General features: G+C 38.5%; 1 protein-coding gene across 4 annotated transcripts in view; it reads right to left on the bottom strand.

Moving 5' to 3' along the window:
* FHIP1A (FHF complex subunit HOOK interacting protein 1A) overlaps positions 1-20,396 on the bottom strand; it is a 354,581-nt gene that overhangs the window by 11,999 nt on the left and 322,186 nt on the right. For all 4 annotated transcript variants that reach the window (XM_073604989.1, XM_073604973.1, XM_073604997.1 and 1 more), the window contains 3 exons: positions 11,880-12,064; positions 8,583-9,602; positions 5,583-5,761 (listed from right to left, as the gene is read on the bottom strand). In XM_073604989.1, the coding sequence (XP_073461090.1) occupies positions 5,583-5,761; positions 8,583-9,602; positions 11,880-12,064 (1,384 nt within the window). The remainder of the gene's footprint in view (positions 1-5,582; positions 5,762-8,582; positions 9,603-11,879; positions 12,065-20,396) is intronic.

Here is a 20,396-nt window from a genome sequence, read left to right as displayed (position 1 = left end):
AACACACTGGGATTCCTTCACATTGGAGAGATTTCCTTCCACATCCTGTTTTGGCTATGGGACAGGAAGTCAAGGGAAATCCTGTCAGTGGGCAAAAAAAACAAACTGATCTGATTATAATCCTCCCTTACTCTATAAAAAAATGAAAAAAAATTGCCTTTAGTTACACTTTAGGGTAACATTTCAGTGTAAGTCTATTTAAATGGATAAACTGATATTTAAAGTCCTAATCCAGGGGTACATTGGATCCATTCAGGCTTCTCATTCGGCCACATATACAGGCTGTTTGGCACTGAGTAGGTATTTTCCTTGAACTGTGCTTCAGGTACATATGACAGGTGACAAAATGCTGGAGGAGGGTGCCTAAAAAAAAGCATAGTTCTAAAGCTAGAACTTATACTAGAAGGTTAAGTAACAGGGTCACTACTTACTTTTAGGTCTTCTTGCTGCACAAAAACATAATTTGTGCAATATGCATTAGTGTCCAACATTTATTGGTGACACAAAATTACTTGTGTACAATTTGTTAGTGCAGATACGTAATAATAATACTGAAAACATTTTCAGTAATGTAAGACAATGCTGAAAGCATTGAGAGCCTTCAGTTAAAGGTTGCAGTAACCAACAGAAAACCTTTTTCCTTGCAAGTAAAAGACAGTGCTATACACTGTCACTGCGGTTCAGAATATTATGGGGGAATAAACCTGACTATGTTCAGCTATTGGTAATGGTAGTGGAAAAGATAGCCTTTACCCATATTTAATGGGGGCAGCCATTCCATGTTACTACTCAATATTTAGACTATCAATTCGGCAAGATTTCTTTGTCACATTGCATGATCAAGATATAGCCATCTCATGGTATGTGGCTACATGCCCTTTAAATACATACATATTAGGACACCTGTGAAAATTGGGACAGTTAGCAACATCACCTAGTCACAGTGGACATCATGCATAAAAACAATGGACAGAAGTGTACATTTTCCATAGTAGGCCATTGTAATTTATAAAATTAACAAATTACAGCTCAATGCACTGTACCACTATACAGTACATATTGGTACTGCAATGAACCTACTGTATGTAAATATTGCCTTGTAAACCTGAACCACCATATATACTACAACTTACATCTATAAACACATTACATTAGACCAGAGTATAAACTGTACTGTACATCTATAAATATGCCTCTGCATTTTTAACAATACACTATACCTGTAGACATACACTAGATAATTCATATCACATTCAAGACCCCCCACCCCCCCACCCCCACCCAGAAAAAAAGACAAGCTTTGTTCATTGAAATAGAACATTCAACAAATAGACTTCCAAGTGTTTTGAAAAATGAAACAGACAGTTAAAATTGGTAGAGACCAGAAGAGGCTTATGATTTATTTACAGTCTTAACAGATCGGAATATGACAACAGACTTATTAATAATTTAATACAAAATTCACAACTATGCAGCTATGTTGCACATTCTAGTGGTCTATCAGTCTATTTTAGAAGCTTGCCCCCTGTACTCACCAGTTTCCATAACCAGTCTCTTTTCCTGTCTCATAGTATACCACAATAAATTTGAATATAGATTCACACTATCCTGCCATTTAACTCTGCCATGAAAAAAGTCAATAAGAGTTCTGAATGTGAACCTCAGCAATGCAATGTTATAACTCACAATTAAAGCACAGTCCTGATTCTTAATTTCTTTGGGGAAGTGTAGCTCCAGAGAGTCAAAGGTAAATCAAGCCTCATGTAAGCAAGTAGAGGAGAAGGCCAGACAGCAAATAAATAAGGAAGTGGTCTTGGTTCACTCCCCACTAGATACAATATCTATTAAGGGTCCATGCACACTGGCTTAAAAATCACTGCTTAGACAATTAGAGGCATATTTTAAGCTCAGCTTTTAGAGGCAGGAAAAAAAACCTTCTGGTTTGCATTTTTGATTGAAGCTTTCTGGCAGAAAAAAAACGCTAAACAACTCGCCTAAACACGTATACAAAAATACTCTATATGAGTGTTTTTTTAAGCCCAGTGTGCATGGAGTCTTAAGCTTAGTACACAGGATGAGATTATCGGACGAATGATTGTCCCTTTTTTTGCACGCTAGTTTCCATATCGAAAATGAATAGGTTACTAAAGTACAAAAATTCTCGTATGACAGAATAAAAATTTGGAAGTGATGTAATGTATTTGCATTGTATTTTCGGTCGAAAACTGTACCGCTTAAATGAAAATTGTGCAATCTGGTATTGTACGGGATAACTTTTCATGTTTGTCCCTTCGGAAAATTCCGGACAAAAGCTGTGTACTAACAATCAGATTATTGTGTGATCGATTAGAAAGCGGTATTTTTTGTACAGTATTCTGATTGTGTGTACGGGGCTTTAGTCTGTCTGGAATCTATGTGGCTGCGCTGGTTTATTCTGGGTGTTCTACTTTTTTCCTCCCACAACTCAAAAATATAATGGTCAATTGCCTGCTATGCAGGTTGGCCCTACATTGTATATGTTTGTCTATATCAGTGTTTCTCAACTCCAGTCCTCAAGGCGCCCCAACAGGTTATGTTTTCAGGATTTCCCTCAGATGAAATGGCTGTGGTAATTACTAAGGCAGTGAAACTGATCAAATCACCTGTGTAAAATAATGGAAGGCCTGAAAACATAGGCGGCACAGTGGTGTAGTGGGTAGCACTCTCACATAGCAGTAAAAAGGGTCGCTGGTTCAGGACACTACCTGCCTGGAGTTTGCATGTTCTCTCTGTGCCTGCGTGGGTTTCCTCCGGGTACTCCGGTTTCCTCCCACACTCCAAAGACATGCTGTTGGTTAATTGGCTTCTGTCTAAATTGGCTCTAGTATATGAATGTGAGTTAGGGACCTTAGGTTGTAAGCTCCTTGAGGGTAGGGACCGATGTGACTGCACAATGTATATGTAAAGTGCTGCGTAAATTGATGGCGCTATATAAGTACCCTAAATAATAATAATAAAACCATGACCTGTTGGGTGTGCTTTGAGGACTGGAGTTGAGAAACACTGGTCTATATGACTGTGCCAGAGACAAAACTTTGCAAGTTCTTTTAAGGAGAGAAATTGATGTGCATAATCTATATAATTGTTATTGAGCTATAGAATTTGTTGGTTCTATATAAAGGACAAAAATGAATGAATTTATAAACACACTTATACTTCTACTGAGGAAGACAAAGATTCAAAACAGAAAAGAGAAAGTTGGTATGTTGGACTACGCTCAGGGGCCTGAGATCCATGGAATGCTCTTAATAAAGACTGTCATTTGAAGTAGTTATCAGCAGACAGTGTACGGTGTGCCACTAAAGTTTAGTCATTTTGTCCTTCAATCCTGCGGCATCCATTACAGAATAAAGAGAAGCGTTTTGTTGTATCTGTGTACTAGGTATCTATCAAGTGAAAAGAAAGGAGACATTGAAGCAACAAAAAAGGAAAGTGTCTTTCATTGATGTGACATTTCTTCACAGTCTTCAAATTCCTCCTGCTGTCAGGATCATGTTTGTCATCATTCTCAGCAAGAGAACATCCATTTATGTGCATCTGCTGCAACAGGTTAACATTTAAACCCAAACTATTTGTAACAGATATCACCCTTCTTTCCTATTTTTCATTTTATGTATATATATATATATATATATATATATATATATATATATATATATATACATATATATATATTATTATTATTATTATTATTTTCTGTCATTAGATTTCCTTTAAAGACTTTCACTACACTGTCTGTTTCTATAAGTGCTATATAATGCAACCCTATCACCACTTTTGCAAATGCAGAGATTTAAATTTTAGGTCTTGATTGTGGCCATTCCTTCTACTCATTATGCTTAGCACACTGAGCCTAAACAATGAAAAAAACAGCTCCCATGATGCAGTAGGAGCTTTTGTTACCCTGCATTGTATGCTCTCAGTCTACTGCATATTAGCCTCCCTCACAGTGCAGGGAAAGAAGGCAAAAGTTTGTCAATTATGCTTAAAGATGAAGTTTAATTTGCTTATATTTCACCTTCTCTGGATCACCCCCTCCCTTTCCTCATCAACCTGCTAAAAAAAAATAAATTAAAAAAAATAAAAAACTTTCCATTTTTCATTACAAACCTTGAGTTAGTTCTTCTCTATGCAATGCAGGCAAATTGTGGCTGGAGGGAGCAGCTGGCAAGGTTCTGTATATAGCTTACTGAAACATTGCTGCACCCTGCCTCAGTACTTCTCTCAAGAGCCCTTAGTCCTGATGCAAGTGGTGGACTGTTTCTTGGGAGGAGTTATGTAAATATTAAATTGCCTTGAGGAGTAGGAGTCAGCCTGGAAAAGCAGGTTGCATTTGCATACAGACTGCCGTAGGTAATGCCCACATAGGATGCTGAGCCTCCATAATTGACAGGACTAAAATCCAATAACGAGAGGAACAGTAATGCCCCGTACACACGGTCGGACATTGATCTGACATTCTGACAACAAAATCCTAGGATTTTTTCCGACGGATGTTGGCTCAAACTTGTCTTGCATACACACGGTCACGCAAAGTTGTCAGAAAATGCGATCGTTCTGAACGCGGTGACGTATAACACGTACGTTGGGACTATAAACGGGGCAGTAGCCAATAGCTTTCATCTCTTTATTTATTCTGAGCATGCGTGGCACTTTGTGCGTCGGATTTGTGTACACAGGATCTGAATTTGCGACAACGGATTTTGTTGTCGGAAAATTTTATAGCAAGCTCTCAAACTTTGTGTGTCGGAAATTCCTGTGGAAAATGTGTGATGGAGCCTACACACGGTCAGAATTTCCGACAACAAGGTCCTATCACACATTTTCCATCAGAAAATCCGACCGTGTGTACAGGGCATAAGGCTGAGAAGAAAGGGATTAGATGATGCTGGACATCTTTAATCCAAGAAATAAGGTGAGCTTCATTTGACTTGCTTCAGCTTCTAATGAATACTGTGAGACCCTTAGGGCTCATGGACACTGCAGCTCAAAGAAGCTTAAAGAAAAGGCTCCTACAGGCTTTTGAGCTTTTTTGAGCTCTCATTTTTTTTCTGCCTGGAAACTCCCCTCCATGTTAGTCAATATGAATATGTCCATGCGCACTATTGTTTTTTCAGGAGTTTACAGGCATATGCACTTACAGGCAGAAAACAAAAACCCACCAAACTCACATTTTTGAGAGGAGCTTTCGAGCAGAAAAGACGCCTAAGTACTTGAAAATGCGCAAAAGAGCATGAAATAGGATAAAAAAGCTCAAAGCAGTTTGAAAAGACACAAAAATTTTTTTAAAAATGAGCCGAGGGAAGGGTTTGTGAAAAAAAAATGCTTATGCTCAAAAAAGCTCAAAGAAGCTCAATAAAAATGTGTAAAAGAGCCTAAAAATGTACAAGCTTCTTCAAGCTGAAATAAAAGCTCCAATGCCTATAAAAAACTGCAGTGTGCATGAGCCCTTACAGTGTGTAGCAAAGTCAAAGTGAATGAGAATAATGGCAGGTATCAATACACTAAGAGAAATACCAATTGGATCTAAGGTTTTACTGTACCTGGTATAGTGATCGGACGCTGGGTTGCAAAACCATGTTCGTGTTAAGGAGGAAGGATCGGATAAGAGGTTGGGGGTAAGTTGCAAGCTGTGTAACAATCCCAATCAGCAACAAGTTCACATGTAGAGAATTCTCCAGCATATTCTCTAACTTTGATAAAACAACACTGATGAATGGACCTGAGTAAAGAACGTTATTATTATTTTACAAATAGACCTCTAATACAGTTTGCACATAACATTCAGTTCCCAGAGTATGTTTTTTTTTACGTTTACGTTATTCTTTTTATATAGTACCCTTATCTCCTGTGGTGTTGTACAAAGCAATGAACAAAAGTGGGTAGTACAGGTAATAAAAAACAATACAGAAGAAAAATGTAGCAAAAATAATAGGAAATAACAGGAAAGAAAATAAGAAACAGGGCCATTTTCTGTACATGCTAACAGTCCATAAAGGTAAGGGTTACAATTAAAGGTTGAGATAAATAAGCCAGATATAGAGAACAAGTAGTTTGGCTTGGTTATACAGTATTTGCCACATGCTTATAATAAAGATATTGTGTAGAATCTAGAAAAATGGTTGGACTTTTGAGAAGCTTCACTCACAAAAGTGCTATCATTAAAACTCTATAATTCTTTATTTGTACAAGTATACTGTACATATACAAGTATTGTAATAAAATCAATTAGGTTGATTTACTAAAACTAACTTCTGCTTGCTCAATTAAGCTTTGACAATAAAACCTGAAAGATGATTGATTTCTATGCAGAAATGCACCAGATTTTACACTCTCTGGTTTTAGTAAATCTACCCCAATGTGTTGTTGAAACAACTGTTTAACTAATTATGCCCAATCCATTGAGTGTAGACAAAAGTCTACAATTATAGTGCATTTAACGATATTGAGTAGGTCACTTTAGATTTTCCCGGAAACTCTTCAAGTCTAAAGCTTTAATAGTCCAACCATTTTTTACATTTCTACTCAACAATTCAGATACAGATGACATGTGATAGCAAGTGCCTTGTCAGATGAGATGCTTGAGGTTATAAGGGATTGGAAAGTAGGCATGGCACGATGTAAAAAGTCCTGAATGCCAATGTGTAGGAGAGCTGAAAATGGCAGCCAGTGGAGGGACTTTAAGAGAGAAGCAGCGTATGTACAATGAGAGGGAGGTAGATAAGTTGAGCAGTAAAGTTAAGGATGAACTGGACCAACATCGATCTGTTTGTTGGTAGACCATATAGTAAATTATTAGGGTCAAGTCAAGCCGGATATGATAGCACTAGCATTTTTTGTTTTGTTTTGTGGCATGCATGAGGAAGGAGTAGTTGCAGAATATGCTTTTAGATAAAGATTGAAAAAAAGATGTTTAATGCATGAAAGTAAGGTTTGAATAAAAGGAATGAAGTATTACCCATGTCAACAATAATGATTATCTTATGTAAGTTAGTAGAGCAAGCTGGCAGTACATTTTTTTTAGGTTAGTACAGAGGCATTAAAGTAGAGACAGCATATATATAAAGCCAGGAAACCATAACAGTAGGTGAACATGATCAGAAGCCAAAATATACATTTAAAGTGGAAGTCCAGGCTAGCTCTAACTAAGCTGAAAACAGCTCCCACTCCCTCCTAACTCCCATTCTGACTATCCTATAGAATAGGGGTCTCAAACTGGTGGCCCTCCAGCTGTTGCAAAACTACAAGTCCCATCATGCCTCTGCCTATGAGAGTCATGCTTGTAACTGTCAGCCTTGCAATGCCTCATGGGACTTGTAGTTTTGCAACAGCTGGAGGGCCACCAGTTTGAGACCCCTGCTATAGAAGGAAGATGCTTTTTCTTACCTATTCTCAAGGCATTCTGGTCCAGTTATGTGATCAGATTACAGCTGCTGGCTTCAGGGGTGAGAAGGGAGCACTCACAACGTATGCCCCATAGTAAGCATATAAGTGATGTCACTGCCCAGGCATTCCATCCGTTGTTGGCACTCTCACCTCTCCCCCGCAGTTGGCTGCTGGGGAGAGCATGTGACTGGACCAGAGCACCCTGAGAATAGGTAAGCATATGAATATTCCTTCCACAGGATAGTTAGAATATGAGTTAGAAAGGGGTGAGAGCAATTTTAAGCATAGTTAGATTTAGGCTTGAATTTCACTTTAAGTATCACCTGCATAGAAATGATATTTAAAGCCAAATAAATTAATCATTGGTATAGGTGGAAAAGAAATACCAGGTTGAAGGAGGGTTCTCTGTACCCACTCTGTACCCCAGTAGGAAAAAGATTACATCTCTATTAATAAATGAAAGCCCAGGTCCAACCAAAACCTTTTATTCAGTCTCAGACAGAGCAGAAAAGGCTTAGAACCTCTATCAGGTTTTTATTGCTTTCTGTGTTCTGGTTTGGCTAATTTCTTTCAGGACAAAAAGTGGTGGTAAATTACTCAAACAGTGGTAAAAGAAAAAACTTTTAGTAGAGTGGAGAAGGGTTAGAATATCCAACAATGTTGGAAGTAAAGTAAAATCTTCCTTTCAGGTGCACAATTAGAACTAAATATTTCAACATATATTTGAATTCTGCAAGACTCAAACCAATACTAAAATAAAAGTTTGGCTAGAGAAAGGCTTAACTGGAACATGTTTTTGAAGTGTAATATTGTGTTATATTGAAAGAATGAGAATGAAAAGAATGAAATCAATGGACCCAATTTTTTCACAACTGTCACAGCACTATTTACCGGTAAATCACAATTGAACTTTCAGTTCTTCAAATCAAAATACTGTATATTACAAGTCTAACTTTTTTTTAGTAAGCAATCACAGTCTGTAGTAGTAAAGCCTTTCCCTGCAACAATATGGCAGAGAAGGACCCTTGCTATTTTTGGGGAAACAGGGGTTTCTCTGCAGAGGTCTGACAAGCCTCCTGCTGAATCAGATTTAGAGCTCTCCAGGGAGCATGACTTTTGCTTAGCTAATTTAAATTGAAAGTGATAAACATAAATACCTGTGAAAGGCGCTGCTTGGGACCGCGGAGAGTTATTAGTGTATTTTCCAGGTTCCTTTGGCCCAAACGGTGATGGGACACTTTCTGATGATGGTGTTCCCAGAGAATACTTTTCAAAGTCATCATCATCTTCATCAACTAGAGAAACGCTTTCATGAGCTGGTGAGCTGGGCACTTCTATTGAGGTGGTGTTCAGTCCATTTATGATCTCATCACAACGCGCTATGAAATCCTCACTCTCTGGACTTAATGTTTTGTTATTGGAATTCCAGTCTGCCTCAGTTGTAAAATCAAGATCCAGTTTTGGTATATCTTTACTGTGCCTTTTTACAGTATCTCTGTTCACAGTTGCATTTTTTTTATTGTTTTTTACAATTTTACTTCCTTTTTGACCCTGAGAATTCTCATCATTAAGTTTATGCAGCTGATCTGATGTCAGTTTATTTGTTGACATGTCTTTATTTTCTTCCTCTACTGTATCAGTGGAATCTTTTTCCGCACACAACCTGTAAACCATTACATCATCCTGAAAATCGGATTCTTCAATATATGACCCTTTAACAAACATTATTGCATTCTTTTTCATTTCTTGAATATGTTGTGGGGGCTCTGGTGGTAATGTGGGATCGGGAGTTGGCTGTGGTGAACAGTTACCAGAGTCTGGAGATATTCCAGTGTCATAGCTGTCATCCCACTCAAGATCAATCTGAAGTTTGCCTCCAAGAGAGGGATGGTCAGAAGAGAAAGACCCTAAATTATGTCTGTTTGTACCTCTGAAAGTTGGAAACTCACCTCTTCTAAAACTGCTTTCCAGCAGAGCTTGAAAAGAAGTTTCTGGATCTGGATTTTCCCCATCATATGGGGCTGACCATACCTTACAGTCTTGAACACATTTAATTATAGCTTCGTGAGCTTCCCAAAGATACTCTAAGTAACTGGCATCCACCATTTGAATAGTTTCCTCATTAAAGGTTGACTCCACTTCGGATGAAGGTGATGATACTTTAGGATCACTGGAATCTATGAAAGCAAGCATATATATTTGATATGTGAGTCTACTGCTTATTATGTATCCACCTTTAGGACATCAAAATAGCTTTTGCAAAGTTGAGATTCACACAATAGAAATATTAGTATACAAAAAGGCTGTATGTTCTTTGCTCAGAAAAAAGCATTAAGGCAGCCCCACGGCTATGGTTCCACTGTACTTGGAATGAAACATCCCCTGTAATCAATATATATAAGAATACAGAATGACCGCCACACAGGTGCACAGGGGGAAATTTTGCCCACGATCACCCCACTACTAATCACATGACTGGAACAATAGAACATAGCATGTAGTAGCTATCAATTGCTGTTAGTAGCACAATGCTTCAAATGTAGGTGATTAATCTCTATAACAAACAACATTTGTAGAGATCACTAGTGATTATTTGCAAGGCGATCGTCAGCAATTATCAGATTAACAAAGATAGTCCATGTGCGCCCAGATTTATGCCTTTTCTGCATTATTCTGTCTATTATCATTACATTTTGTGTGTATTATCATCACATTTCCTTTAGTCCTATAGGGGGCACCAAAGTACTAAAATATAGCTTTCCCTTCTTTCCAGCAGAAATTGTGAAGGCATTGACATAACGGCTATGTATACAGTAACGTAAACCGGGAAGGATTCCAACCTCTTTAACCATGATTATACTGATTTATGTATTAGTCAGTTGGACAGGGTTGTAGAGTACAGTGTCCCAGAAATTATAGCCTTGTAAAATTACTTATTGAGTTTTTTGTTCATTTGTCTCCCAAAATAACAAAAAGCATGAAATCGTCTCTTTTTGCTCCGAATATCTTCCTCTAAGGTAAATGCTCTTCTGACACAGAGCTGATTGTAAACTGAAAAGTTATTATTGCAATTGTGCTGCATCCTGATCCTCTTAACCTTGGGAAAGTTATACTGGAGTGTGCACATACTCAGATGACAAATAGACCAACAGTTTAATCTACGCTATTGAAAGGGAAAAATATATCATAGGACCGGATTGTCTTCATGTATTTTGTTAAAAGAAATATCAGATGGAAGAACTTGGTCCCCTCTTCATTTCACATACCTGCTGAATAAGTACAGGTGAAACTGTTTTAAGGTACATTGTAAATTTTGCATATTCGTAGCTCTGCTGTCAAGTTACTTAATGTTGAGCATGAATGAAGTAAGCCATTCAGTTTATAACACTGTACAAAGTTGCTGTTCATATTATAGAACATTTTCTTTTTAAAACAACTATTCCATCACTTTGTAACTATATACTTATGTCTATATTACATAGTATGCAGTACATACAATAGGGTAATGATGCGAAGAAGAAAGAAGATTACATGGATTTTACTCGGGATGTTACCTTCTGTTCTTCTGTAGAAATGGATGTTTGCTTTACTATGCTCAAAGCACATTTAACCCAAAAACAAAATTGGAATATTTTGCAGCTTACCAGTTAATAGATGAGATGGTTGCTTTAGGTTTCCTTACTCTAGCTTTTTTTCCTTTATTTTTACCTGGTAACCTTGCCAATAACACACTTCCTGTCCTGCAGTGGCTATTCTCACTCCACTGCATTTATGGAGGGAGCCATAGTTGCCATCCTGATTGAACTTTAAACATGTTCTTTTCCCTTCATCTACCTTATATGGGGGTGAGGGGATTAAAAGTTTACAGTAGGAAGATAACATTTTGTGGACACTGCATTTCTTGCAAGATCAACAGGTGTTTTCTGTATTTGCTGAAAATTCCTAGTCTGAAAAAAAGAAAATCAATGCATTCACCACATCTAAGGGTTGGTAGGCTGCAATACATTATATATTTTTTTCTTGCATTTAGATATACTTTAATTTTTGGTATATTCATAGAATAGCTGGCTGCAAATGAAAAGTGTATTTTTAATAATAATAATATTTAAAATTGTGTATAAAATGTTTTTGGGTTTTTTTTTCCCCGCGAACTTGGTTGTACCCAGAACAGCCATTAATAAAAACTAAGCAAAGGAAAAATGAGGGCATTGTACATAGCAACCCAAGTGTTCCATTTATTAATAAAGCTTCTCTGGGAAACTAAAAGGATGAATCTGACCATTAGCTATAGACAGTTGCTTGTCATTTCTTTGCTCTAGCATTTATAAAGTTGCCATAAAAATTAAGTCAATAGCATAGGAAAGTTGAAGGATTATTATTTTACAAGGAACTAGAAACCCTTGCATGCCAGTTCATATCATTACAATTTAAAGCATATAAGAGCTGCCTGTTACCTTTTTGTCTAAATTTTGACAACATTATGACATTTTTTTCGAAACGCCCGGCATTATCAGTAGTCTTGTTTGCACAGCAGTCTGGGGTTAAGGCCAAAAACTTAGCAGCAGATGCAGAATAGCAATCTTCTTCTTTCACTGCCCATCTCTGACTAACCATCATGTGGTTACATGGCAATAAATACCTGGCAAAGACAAATAATAAAAAAATTATTTACTCAGGCCAATAGAAAAACAGGGCAATCTCTGTTTGGAAATGAGCTTGATAAGAGCTTGAAAGACCCAGGAGTTTATATTGTATAATAACAATTTATAAAAACTATAGTAAACCATAATTTATTGATCAATAAATGGAAATCGAATTGCTACTGGAAACTGTAATTTTCTAATTGTAACATAAATAGAAGTAAAGATAAAGTAACCTATAAAGTACAAGACGTTTTTTCATTTTTAAGCACACATGGTATTGGACTGCAAATCTCAGGAGGTCAAGTAACCATTTTAATCTTCTGCGTAATTCCCACATATTTGTCTACAAAAAAAAAAGATCAGCCTCTGAGTTATACCATAGCTTCATTCCACAACACAGTATATGGACATTTGTAGATGTCTGGGGCCATAACGTGGAAAGACAAAAGGAAAAATGTCTGTGATAAATAATACATAAATAATACATATGACGTGGCTTTACTCTCTGACAGCATACTATGAATTAAAGTGTATTTTCCTACGTCAGTCATACAGTGTCATATCTTTTATACTCTACTCTAACTGCCATCACCAGACCAGTTCAGCCTTTAACTCAAGCAAATCTCTTCTGAAATGCTCTTTTGTTGTGAAGGTTGTACAGTGATCTTCAAACACACTTTAAAGCCTTTGAGTTTGATTATGAGGACAAACTTTCCAGACAACAGAAATCTAAACAATACTTGAAATTTAAGGTGGCTATGTGCCCAGATTTCAGTTATAGATTCTTAAGTTGACTTGTAGTACAACCCCAATAACGACTGTTACAAATGCAACTATGCAAAAAAAATGTTCTGTCAAAATGTTATTACATATTTCCCTGATGAGTAAAAAATTAAAAAAAAAATTGATGCTAAAATTTTGTTGCCATACTTGGGTGGCCATCCTAGCACTTGGGTTGCTATGAGTATTTAGCCACGCAGGACTGGAGAATACATACTATTCAGCAGTCAATGGATCAATAAAAATACCTAGCTGAATAATTAATACACTTTTTGAAGCCCTAATTAAAAAGACTATTTGAGTCATTTTTAACGCAAAGTTAACTAACACAAACTATGAGCTGGCATGTTCAAAGGTCTCAAACTAACAGATAATCTGCTTTTATCCAGGGCAAAAGGTATATGTACACCCTAACAATGCACTTCTTTTAGTTTCTATCTTTTGATCTGTTAAATGTAACACTGAAAGGGTTCTGTTATATCAGTTTCAAAAGTGCACGAAATCAGAAATTAAGAGCTTTCCTGTGCACATTTTACTGAAGGGATCTAATAATTATGTGGTTCAAAAAAAACAATTAGGAGGGCTAATTAGTATTTGTCTTGCGTATATGGTGATAGAGGGCAGATCAGCTAAAGACAACTGGGACAAATAAATTAGCTAAAGACAACTGGGCAGGGCTGACACTACTCAGTCCACAAAAATGCTATGTGTTGTTAGCCCACATCAAGACTTAAAGTGGATGTAAACCCGAAATTTTTTTTCTTTTTATCATACTGTAGAGTATAAGATTTCCTATCATTTGAGCCCAGTCTTGCCACACAGAGTTAATCCATCTCTGAGCAATCCTCTTTTATTACTCAGTGAGACAATTCTTGACAAACTGAGAAAAACTTTGTCAAATCCTCCCCCTTGCTGTGAGTGACAGGTGATTTACATCTCGTGCACTAGCCTAAGACATGCATTATTTTTCAATTCCCTCCCACTCCTTTCTTCAGCAGCTCTGCAAGGATTGGCTGTTCCACACCTCAGCATGATTTGGCATGCTGAAGTCATGTGGTTACTTTCCTGTCTTTTCACTGGATGTTAGAGATCATAGCAGAAGTTCAGTGTTAGAAATACACAGGGGAGTGTAGAGGTGGGCGGGGAGTCTACTGACATCACGACTCCACCCACCGAGCTCCAGACAACAGACCCACCCACAGAATCTGCAGTTTTCGGGTCTAATAACAGACAGAGGGGAGACATTTGACAGGTAAAGATACATGCAGGAAGCATGTATATCCTTATAGATAACCCCTATGGCAGTAGTTTAGAAAGGATGACATTGGGTTTACATCCACTTTAAGCCTGGTACACCCCGGTGGGTTGAACGAAAAAAACTGAGGAGCTCGGGAGGAGCTCACCGTACTATGTGATATTAGTACAGCGATTTCCCCACTGAACTATTGTGTTCTGAAAGGGGGACTGTCACCCTGCCAGAACACACCGTTCAGCGCTCACAGCCATTGGCTGCCAGCATTCATCAGATGCCAATTGGCTGCTGGTTTTCCAGCATGCCCATTTGACAGAAGCTGGCCGTTCACCTGACTTCTGTTGGACAGGTTGAAGTACACACAAGTGGAATGTCGTTTTCTTTTGAAAAAGTATTTGAGAAGTATTTTTCTGTACTTGCAGGATCTTTAAATGGATAAAAATGGATGAGTTGCAGATTTGTACTACATAGTTTTTTTCTTATTTTGCCCTAACATACACTTTGATTCAACATCAGGAACATAGGTGTGCGCAGCCTATTGCATAATGCCCTGTACACACGGTCGGACATTAATCGGACATTCCGACAACAAAATCCTAGGATTTTTTCCAACAGATGTTGGCTCAAACTTGTCTTGCATACACACGGTCACACAAAGTTGTCGGAAAATCTGATCGTTCTGAACGCGGTGACGTAAAACACGTACGTCGGGACTATAAACGGGGCAGTGGCCAATAGCTTTCATCTCTTTATTTATTCTGAGCATGCGTGGCACTTTGTGCATCGGATTTGTGTACACACGATTGGAAATTCCGACAACGGATTTTGTTGTCGGAAAATTTTATAGCCTGCTCTCAAACTTTGTGTGTCGAAAAATCCAATGGAAAATGTGTGATGGAGCCTACACACGGTCGGAATTTCCGACAACAAGGTCCTATCACACATTTTCCATCGGAAAATCCGACCATGTGTATGGGGCATTAGGGTGTGCACCCCAAAGCTGAAACACACATGCAGCCTCAGTTGCACGGGGCAGTGAATGAATGGGAAGTGCTGTGTGCTCAGTGGATTCCTGTTCATTCACAAAATTAAGCATAGCAAACACATTTTACTATGCTTCAGTTATGATTGAACACGGTGAGCGAGTGTGCTCATTGTGTTCATTTAAAAAGGAAGGGGCTGGTAAATTACATATTTACTAGCTCCTTTCCCCCGATCTCGATTTTGAAATATCCCCCACAGCAGCTGGAGGGAGAGGAGAGGAGGAATGCCAACAGCACTGTGAGGCCAACACAGGGGGAAACCAGCAGCACTGTGAGGCGAAACCTGGGCAGTAGGGGGAATCGGCACTGCAAGTAGTGATTTGGGGGGGCCCAGGCACACCTGGCACACCCCCTGTGCACGCCTATGATCAGGAACAAATGAACAAAAAACCCACATTGCACTGCCTTATACTATAGAGTGGGAAGAGGATAATGAGAGGACAGCATTGCTTATAGCTGAGTATTAAACACGTCAGCCCACTATGCTTTACAAACTTGTTAAAACTACATGAAATGCAGATCTCACTACAAAACTTGTTTTAGTCTTCCTCTCCCTTGTGCTGGCTTCTATTTTTAATCCCACAGTTTCTAAAAGCTTCTGTAATAAGCAGAGGATTAAACTTTGTATGTATAACAGGGAATATCTTATCTCCAATTTGTGTTGTACAGAAAAAAGAGGTATTTCAATCATTTAAAAAAGTCTTTGTTCATAGCAGTAAGTCAATGAAGCTGCATGTGTGAAAGTGCAGAAACACAAGGTTCACTTCTGCAAGGAAAAGATCTTTGATTTTTTTTGTTTTGACTGTTAGGCCTCCTGCACAGCAGTGCCCCACATAATAAATCACACATGCTAATTTTTTTTTTTTAATGGTACAGTTTACCAATATGCCATTTCATACAGTGCAAAATATGGTATGCAGTAATTTCTCAGACTTGCAGCACACATGCATGCTTTTTTAAAAATGAATGCCACTACATGCCAAAACATAAAAATGAGCTTAAAAAATGTTGCTATCACATGCATTTTTAATGCAAATATGTGAAGAAGACCTTAAAGAATTCAAACGATACTGCATTGTTTTTGGATGTCATATCCGCTGGGCATGATTTGTTACATGAAATCATGTTTTGTAATGAAATGCTGTGTATAGGCTATTGTTTTGGTAGGAAAGGTATGTAATGCTGCTGCTACACAATGTATACACTGATACACCAGTGAATATTACTTTCTAGCTCTGCCTGTTCATTAACCACTTACCGACCAGCTCACGCTGATATACGTCGGCAGAATGGCACGGGTGCGCAAAACCACGTACCTGTACGTCACTCCGTCATCAGTGGCCCGTGATTGTGGCATGGAGAGGCAGAACGGGAAGATGCCTATGCAAACAAGGCATTTTCCTGTTCTGTCTAGCAACATGACAGAGACCTACTGCTCCCAGTGATCGGGAGCAGTGATCTCTGTCATGTTCTAGTGAGCCCATCCCCCCTACAGTTAGAACACACTGAGGGAACACACTTAACCCCTTGATCGCCCCCTAGTGTTTAACCACTTAAGCCCCGGATCATTTGGCTGCCCAAAGACCAGAGCACTTTTTGCGATTCGGCACTGCGTCGCTTTAACTGACAATTGCGCGGGCGTGCATTGTGGCTCCCAAACAAAATTGATGTAATTTTTTTCCCCACAAATAGGGTTTTCTTTTGGTGGTATTTGATCATCTCTGTGTTTTTATTTTTTGCGCTATAAAACAAACAATAGCGACAATTTTGAAAAAAACGCATTATTTTTTACTTTTTGCTATAATAAATATCCCCCAAAAAATATATAAAAACATTTTTTTCCTCAGTTTAGGCCGATACGCATTATACATATTTTTGGTAAAAAAAAAATCGCAATAAGCGCTTATTGATTGGTGTGCGCAAAAGTTATCGCATCTACAAAATAGGGGATAGTTTTATGGCATTTTTATCAACAATTTTATTTTTACTAGTAATGGCGGCGATCAGCATTTTTTATCGTGACTGCAACATTATGGCGGACAGATCGGACACTTTTAGCGCGATTTTGGGACCATTCACATTTATACAGCGATCATTGCAATTAAAAATGCATTGATTACTGTGTAAATGTGACCGGCAGTGAAGGGGTTAACCACTAGGTGGCACTGTAGGGGTTAAGTGTGTCCTAGGGAGTGATTCTAACTGTGGGGGGAGGGGCTATGTGTGACTCGAAACTGATCACCACTCCTGATTACAGGGAGCGGTGATCAGTGTCCTGTCACTAGGCAGAATGGGGAAATGCTTGTTTACATCAGCATTTCCCTGTTCTTCCTCTCCGTGAGATGATCACGGGTCTCCCCGCGGACATCGAGTCCGTGGGACCCGTGATCACACTCACGGAGGTCGCGGCGGGCGCCCGCAAACCGCTTCTTAAAGGGAAACGTTAATCTGCCTGTACGTGCCCTTCTGCCGACGTATATTGGCGAGAGCCGATCGGCAAGCGGTTAACCCCTTCCCTGTCAGTGACATTTACACAGTAACCAGTGCATTTTTATAGCACTGGTCGCTGTATATATGCCAATGGTCCCATTGCCATAAATCTATCCCCTATTTTGTAGACGCGATAACTTTTGCGCAATCCAATCAATATACGCTTATTGAGATTTTTTTTTACATATGTAGAGGAATACATATTGGCCTAAACTGAGAAAGAAATTTGTTTTTTTATATATTTTTGGGGATATTTATTATAGCAAAAAGTAAAAAATATTGCTTTTTTTTCAAAATTGTCGCTCTTTTTTTGTTTATAGCGCAAAAAAAAAAAAAAAAGCAGAGGTGATCAAATACCACCAAAAGAAAGCTCTATTTGTGGGAAAAAAAGAACGTCAATTTGTTTGGGTACAGCGTCACATGACCGTGCAATTGTCAGTTAAAGCGACGCAGTGCCGAATCGCAAAAAAAAGGGCTTGGTCAGGAAGGGGGTAAATCCTTCCGGGACTGAAGTGGCTAAACTCCATCTTTAGCCAAATCATTTTTGTTATTTTGGATTGTATAGAAAGAGTTAGAAGCCAGGAATTTTGGCAATCCTAGGCTTATGATGCTGGAAAATTGCCTCTGGGATTTCTATCTTTTTTATTTTGACACCAAACTGTTGCAAAGCTGTATGCAGTGGGAATGATTTCCTAACATATTCACTTTGCAAGCGAATTTACACCTATCTTACCAAAGGAGATAATGCTATGCTGACTTTAATGATGCAATCATTTGCAATCAAAATTGCTGGTTTAGTTTTCCTTGCATGTGTTTTAGTATTCTTGGCCAATTAGATTTTCACCAAATTCATTTAGCTAAGTGAAATTCCTTTGCAAGGAGAGCATGCTCTACTTTTTTAGTAAGCCAACCCCCAGTGTGTATGAATCTCTTATGCCCCGTACACACGGTCGGATTTTCCGACGGAAAATGCGCGTTCGGAGCGTGTTGTCGGAAATTCCGACCGTGTGTGGGCTCCATCGGACATTTTCCATCGGATTTTCCGACACACAAAGTTTGAGAGCAGGCTATAAAAATTTCCGACAACAAAATCCGATCGCGTCAATTCCGACCATGTGTGGACAATTCCGACGCACAAAGTGCCACGCATGCTCAGAAGAAATTCCGAGACGGAACAGTTCGGTCTGGTAAAATTACCGTTCGGAATGGATACAGCACTTTCGTCTGCAATGTAAAAAAATGGTTTAATACAGCGCACTCTCTTCTTCTTTATAATGTGAGAAGAATGAAGTAGTTTTGCTGCTCATATTCACACAGACTTCTCACAAACTACTTTCTTTATTATTTATCGTGATTCCCTCAATATATTTTGATTTGTCACATCTGACCAAATTTCTTTTTTGTTGTTTTATTTATTTTTATTTTTTTCAAGGCTGTTTTTTTTTTTTTTTTTGGGTTTGTATTTTTTTCAAGGCTGATCTTTGTTTTATTTTATTTTTAGTTTTACTCCATAATATTTTTGTGTGTGTTTTGTGTGTCAAGTTACCACAACACCATTATTATCTTGTATTATTTAATCTCAAGGAGATTGCTTGGTGTTGGTGTCCCTTGTTAATTTCACATTGTATTTTTGAAATGTACCTGAATCCTCACAAACTGTCCTTTTTTAACCTCCCTGGCGGTATGATTCTGTCTGGAATTTTGTACTGAAAGCGGTACAATTATTTTGCATGGAAATTTGATGCTATGTATTATAGGCATGCAATTCTTAGTAATTACTTACTTAAACCTGACCAAACAAGACTCTAGTAGACATCCCAGATGTGATAAAGTTTGAAACACAAAATCATGATTTTAAATTTTTAAATAATATAATTTTATTCAATAATGTAATACAAACTAAAGAAATTTGTCAGACAAAGAAAATTCAATAAACATCCTGAGTGTGATAAATTTTGAAGCAAGGTACAGCACACAGTCCGACTTCACAATCCGGACAATAGAACCTGGTTTCTTTTCTGATTTTTTTTCCCTTGTCATCTCTGTGTGAACAGCAAACCACGCACATCCTGGTAGGTGCTGCCTTTTTTGCGGTTGGCGGTATATAGTCCATAAAGTGACGACCTGTTAGGCGTTCTGGGTTGGCAACACCAACAGCACGTCGTCCAGGTCTGTTCACATCTACTGATGGCATCTGGTGTTTGACAAAAATCTGCTCAGCCACCTTCTAGATAAAATCTGAATGAACAAGAGGCCTGTCACTCCCTGCTCGGTACAAGATGTAAGCATTCCAAACGCATTGTTCCAGAAGATGCCTGAAAATCATTTTGTAATATTTTTTCTGCTGTTTCCGCATAGTCGGATAAAAGGTCATTGCCTGATCGGCTCGGTCGACACCTCCCATAGTGCAATTATAGTCTATCACGACTTGCGGCTTCAGCACATTTTTCCCACCTTTTGTGTGGACCGTGGCAGTGGAGGTATTGTGCACAGTGCTCATGAGACACACGTCCTTCTTGTCTCGCCAACGTATTGCCATCATCTTACCCTTCTGCCAGGCAACCATTTCTCCGGGTTTTAGTTTTTTCTTGCCAAACATAGATGGCATGTCACGTCTGTTAGGCCTAACTGTACCATAGGCATCAGTCTTGTTTTGGATCAAAACCTCAAACAGTTCCGGCGACGTATAGAAATTGTCCATGGTCACACAATATCCCTGGTTCAGTAATGGCTCCAGCAGTGTAAGGACAGATGATGTGGCCA

This window comes from Aquarana catesbeiana, linkage group LG01 (genome assembly GCF_042186555.1).
Source record: "Aquarana catesbeiana isolate 2022-GZ linkage group LG01, ASM4218655v1, whole genome shotgun sequence".
NCBI lineage: Eukaryota > Metazoa > Chordata > Amphibia > Anura > Ranidae > Aquarana > Aquarana catesbeiana.
The sequence above is the reverse complement of the archived record's forward strand: the minus strand, read 5'-3'. Positions and strand labels throughout refer to the sequence as shown.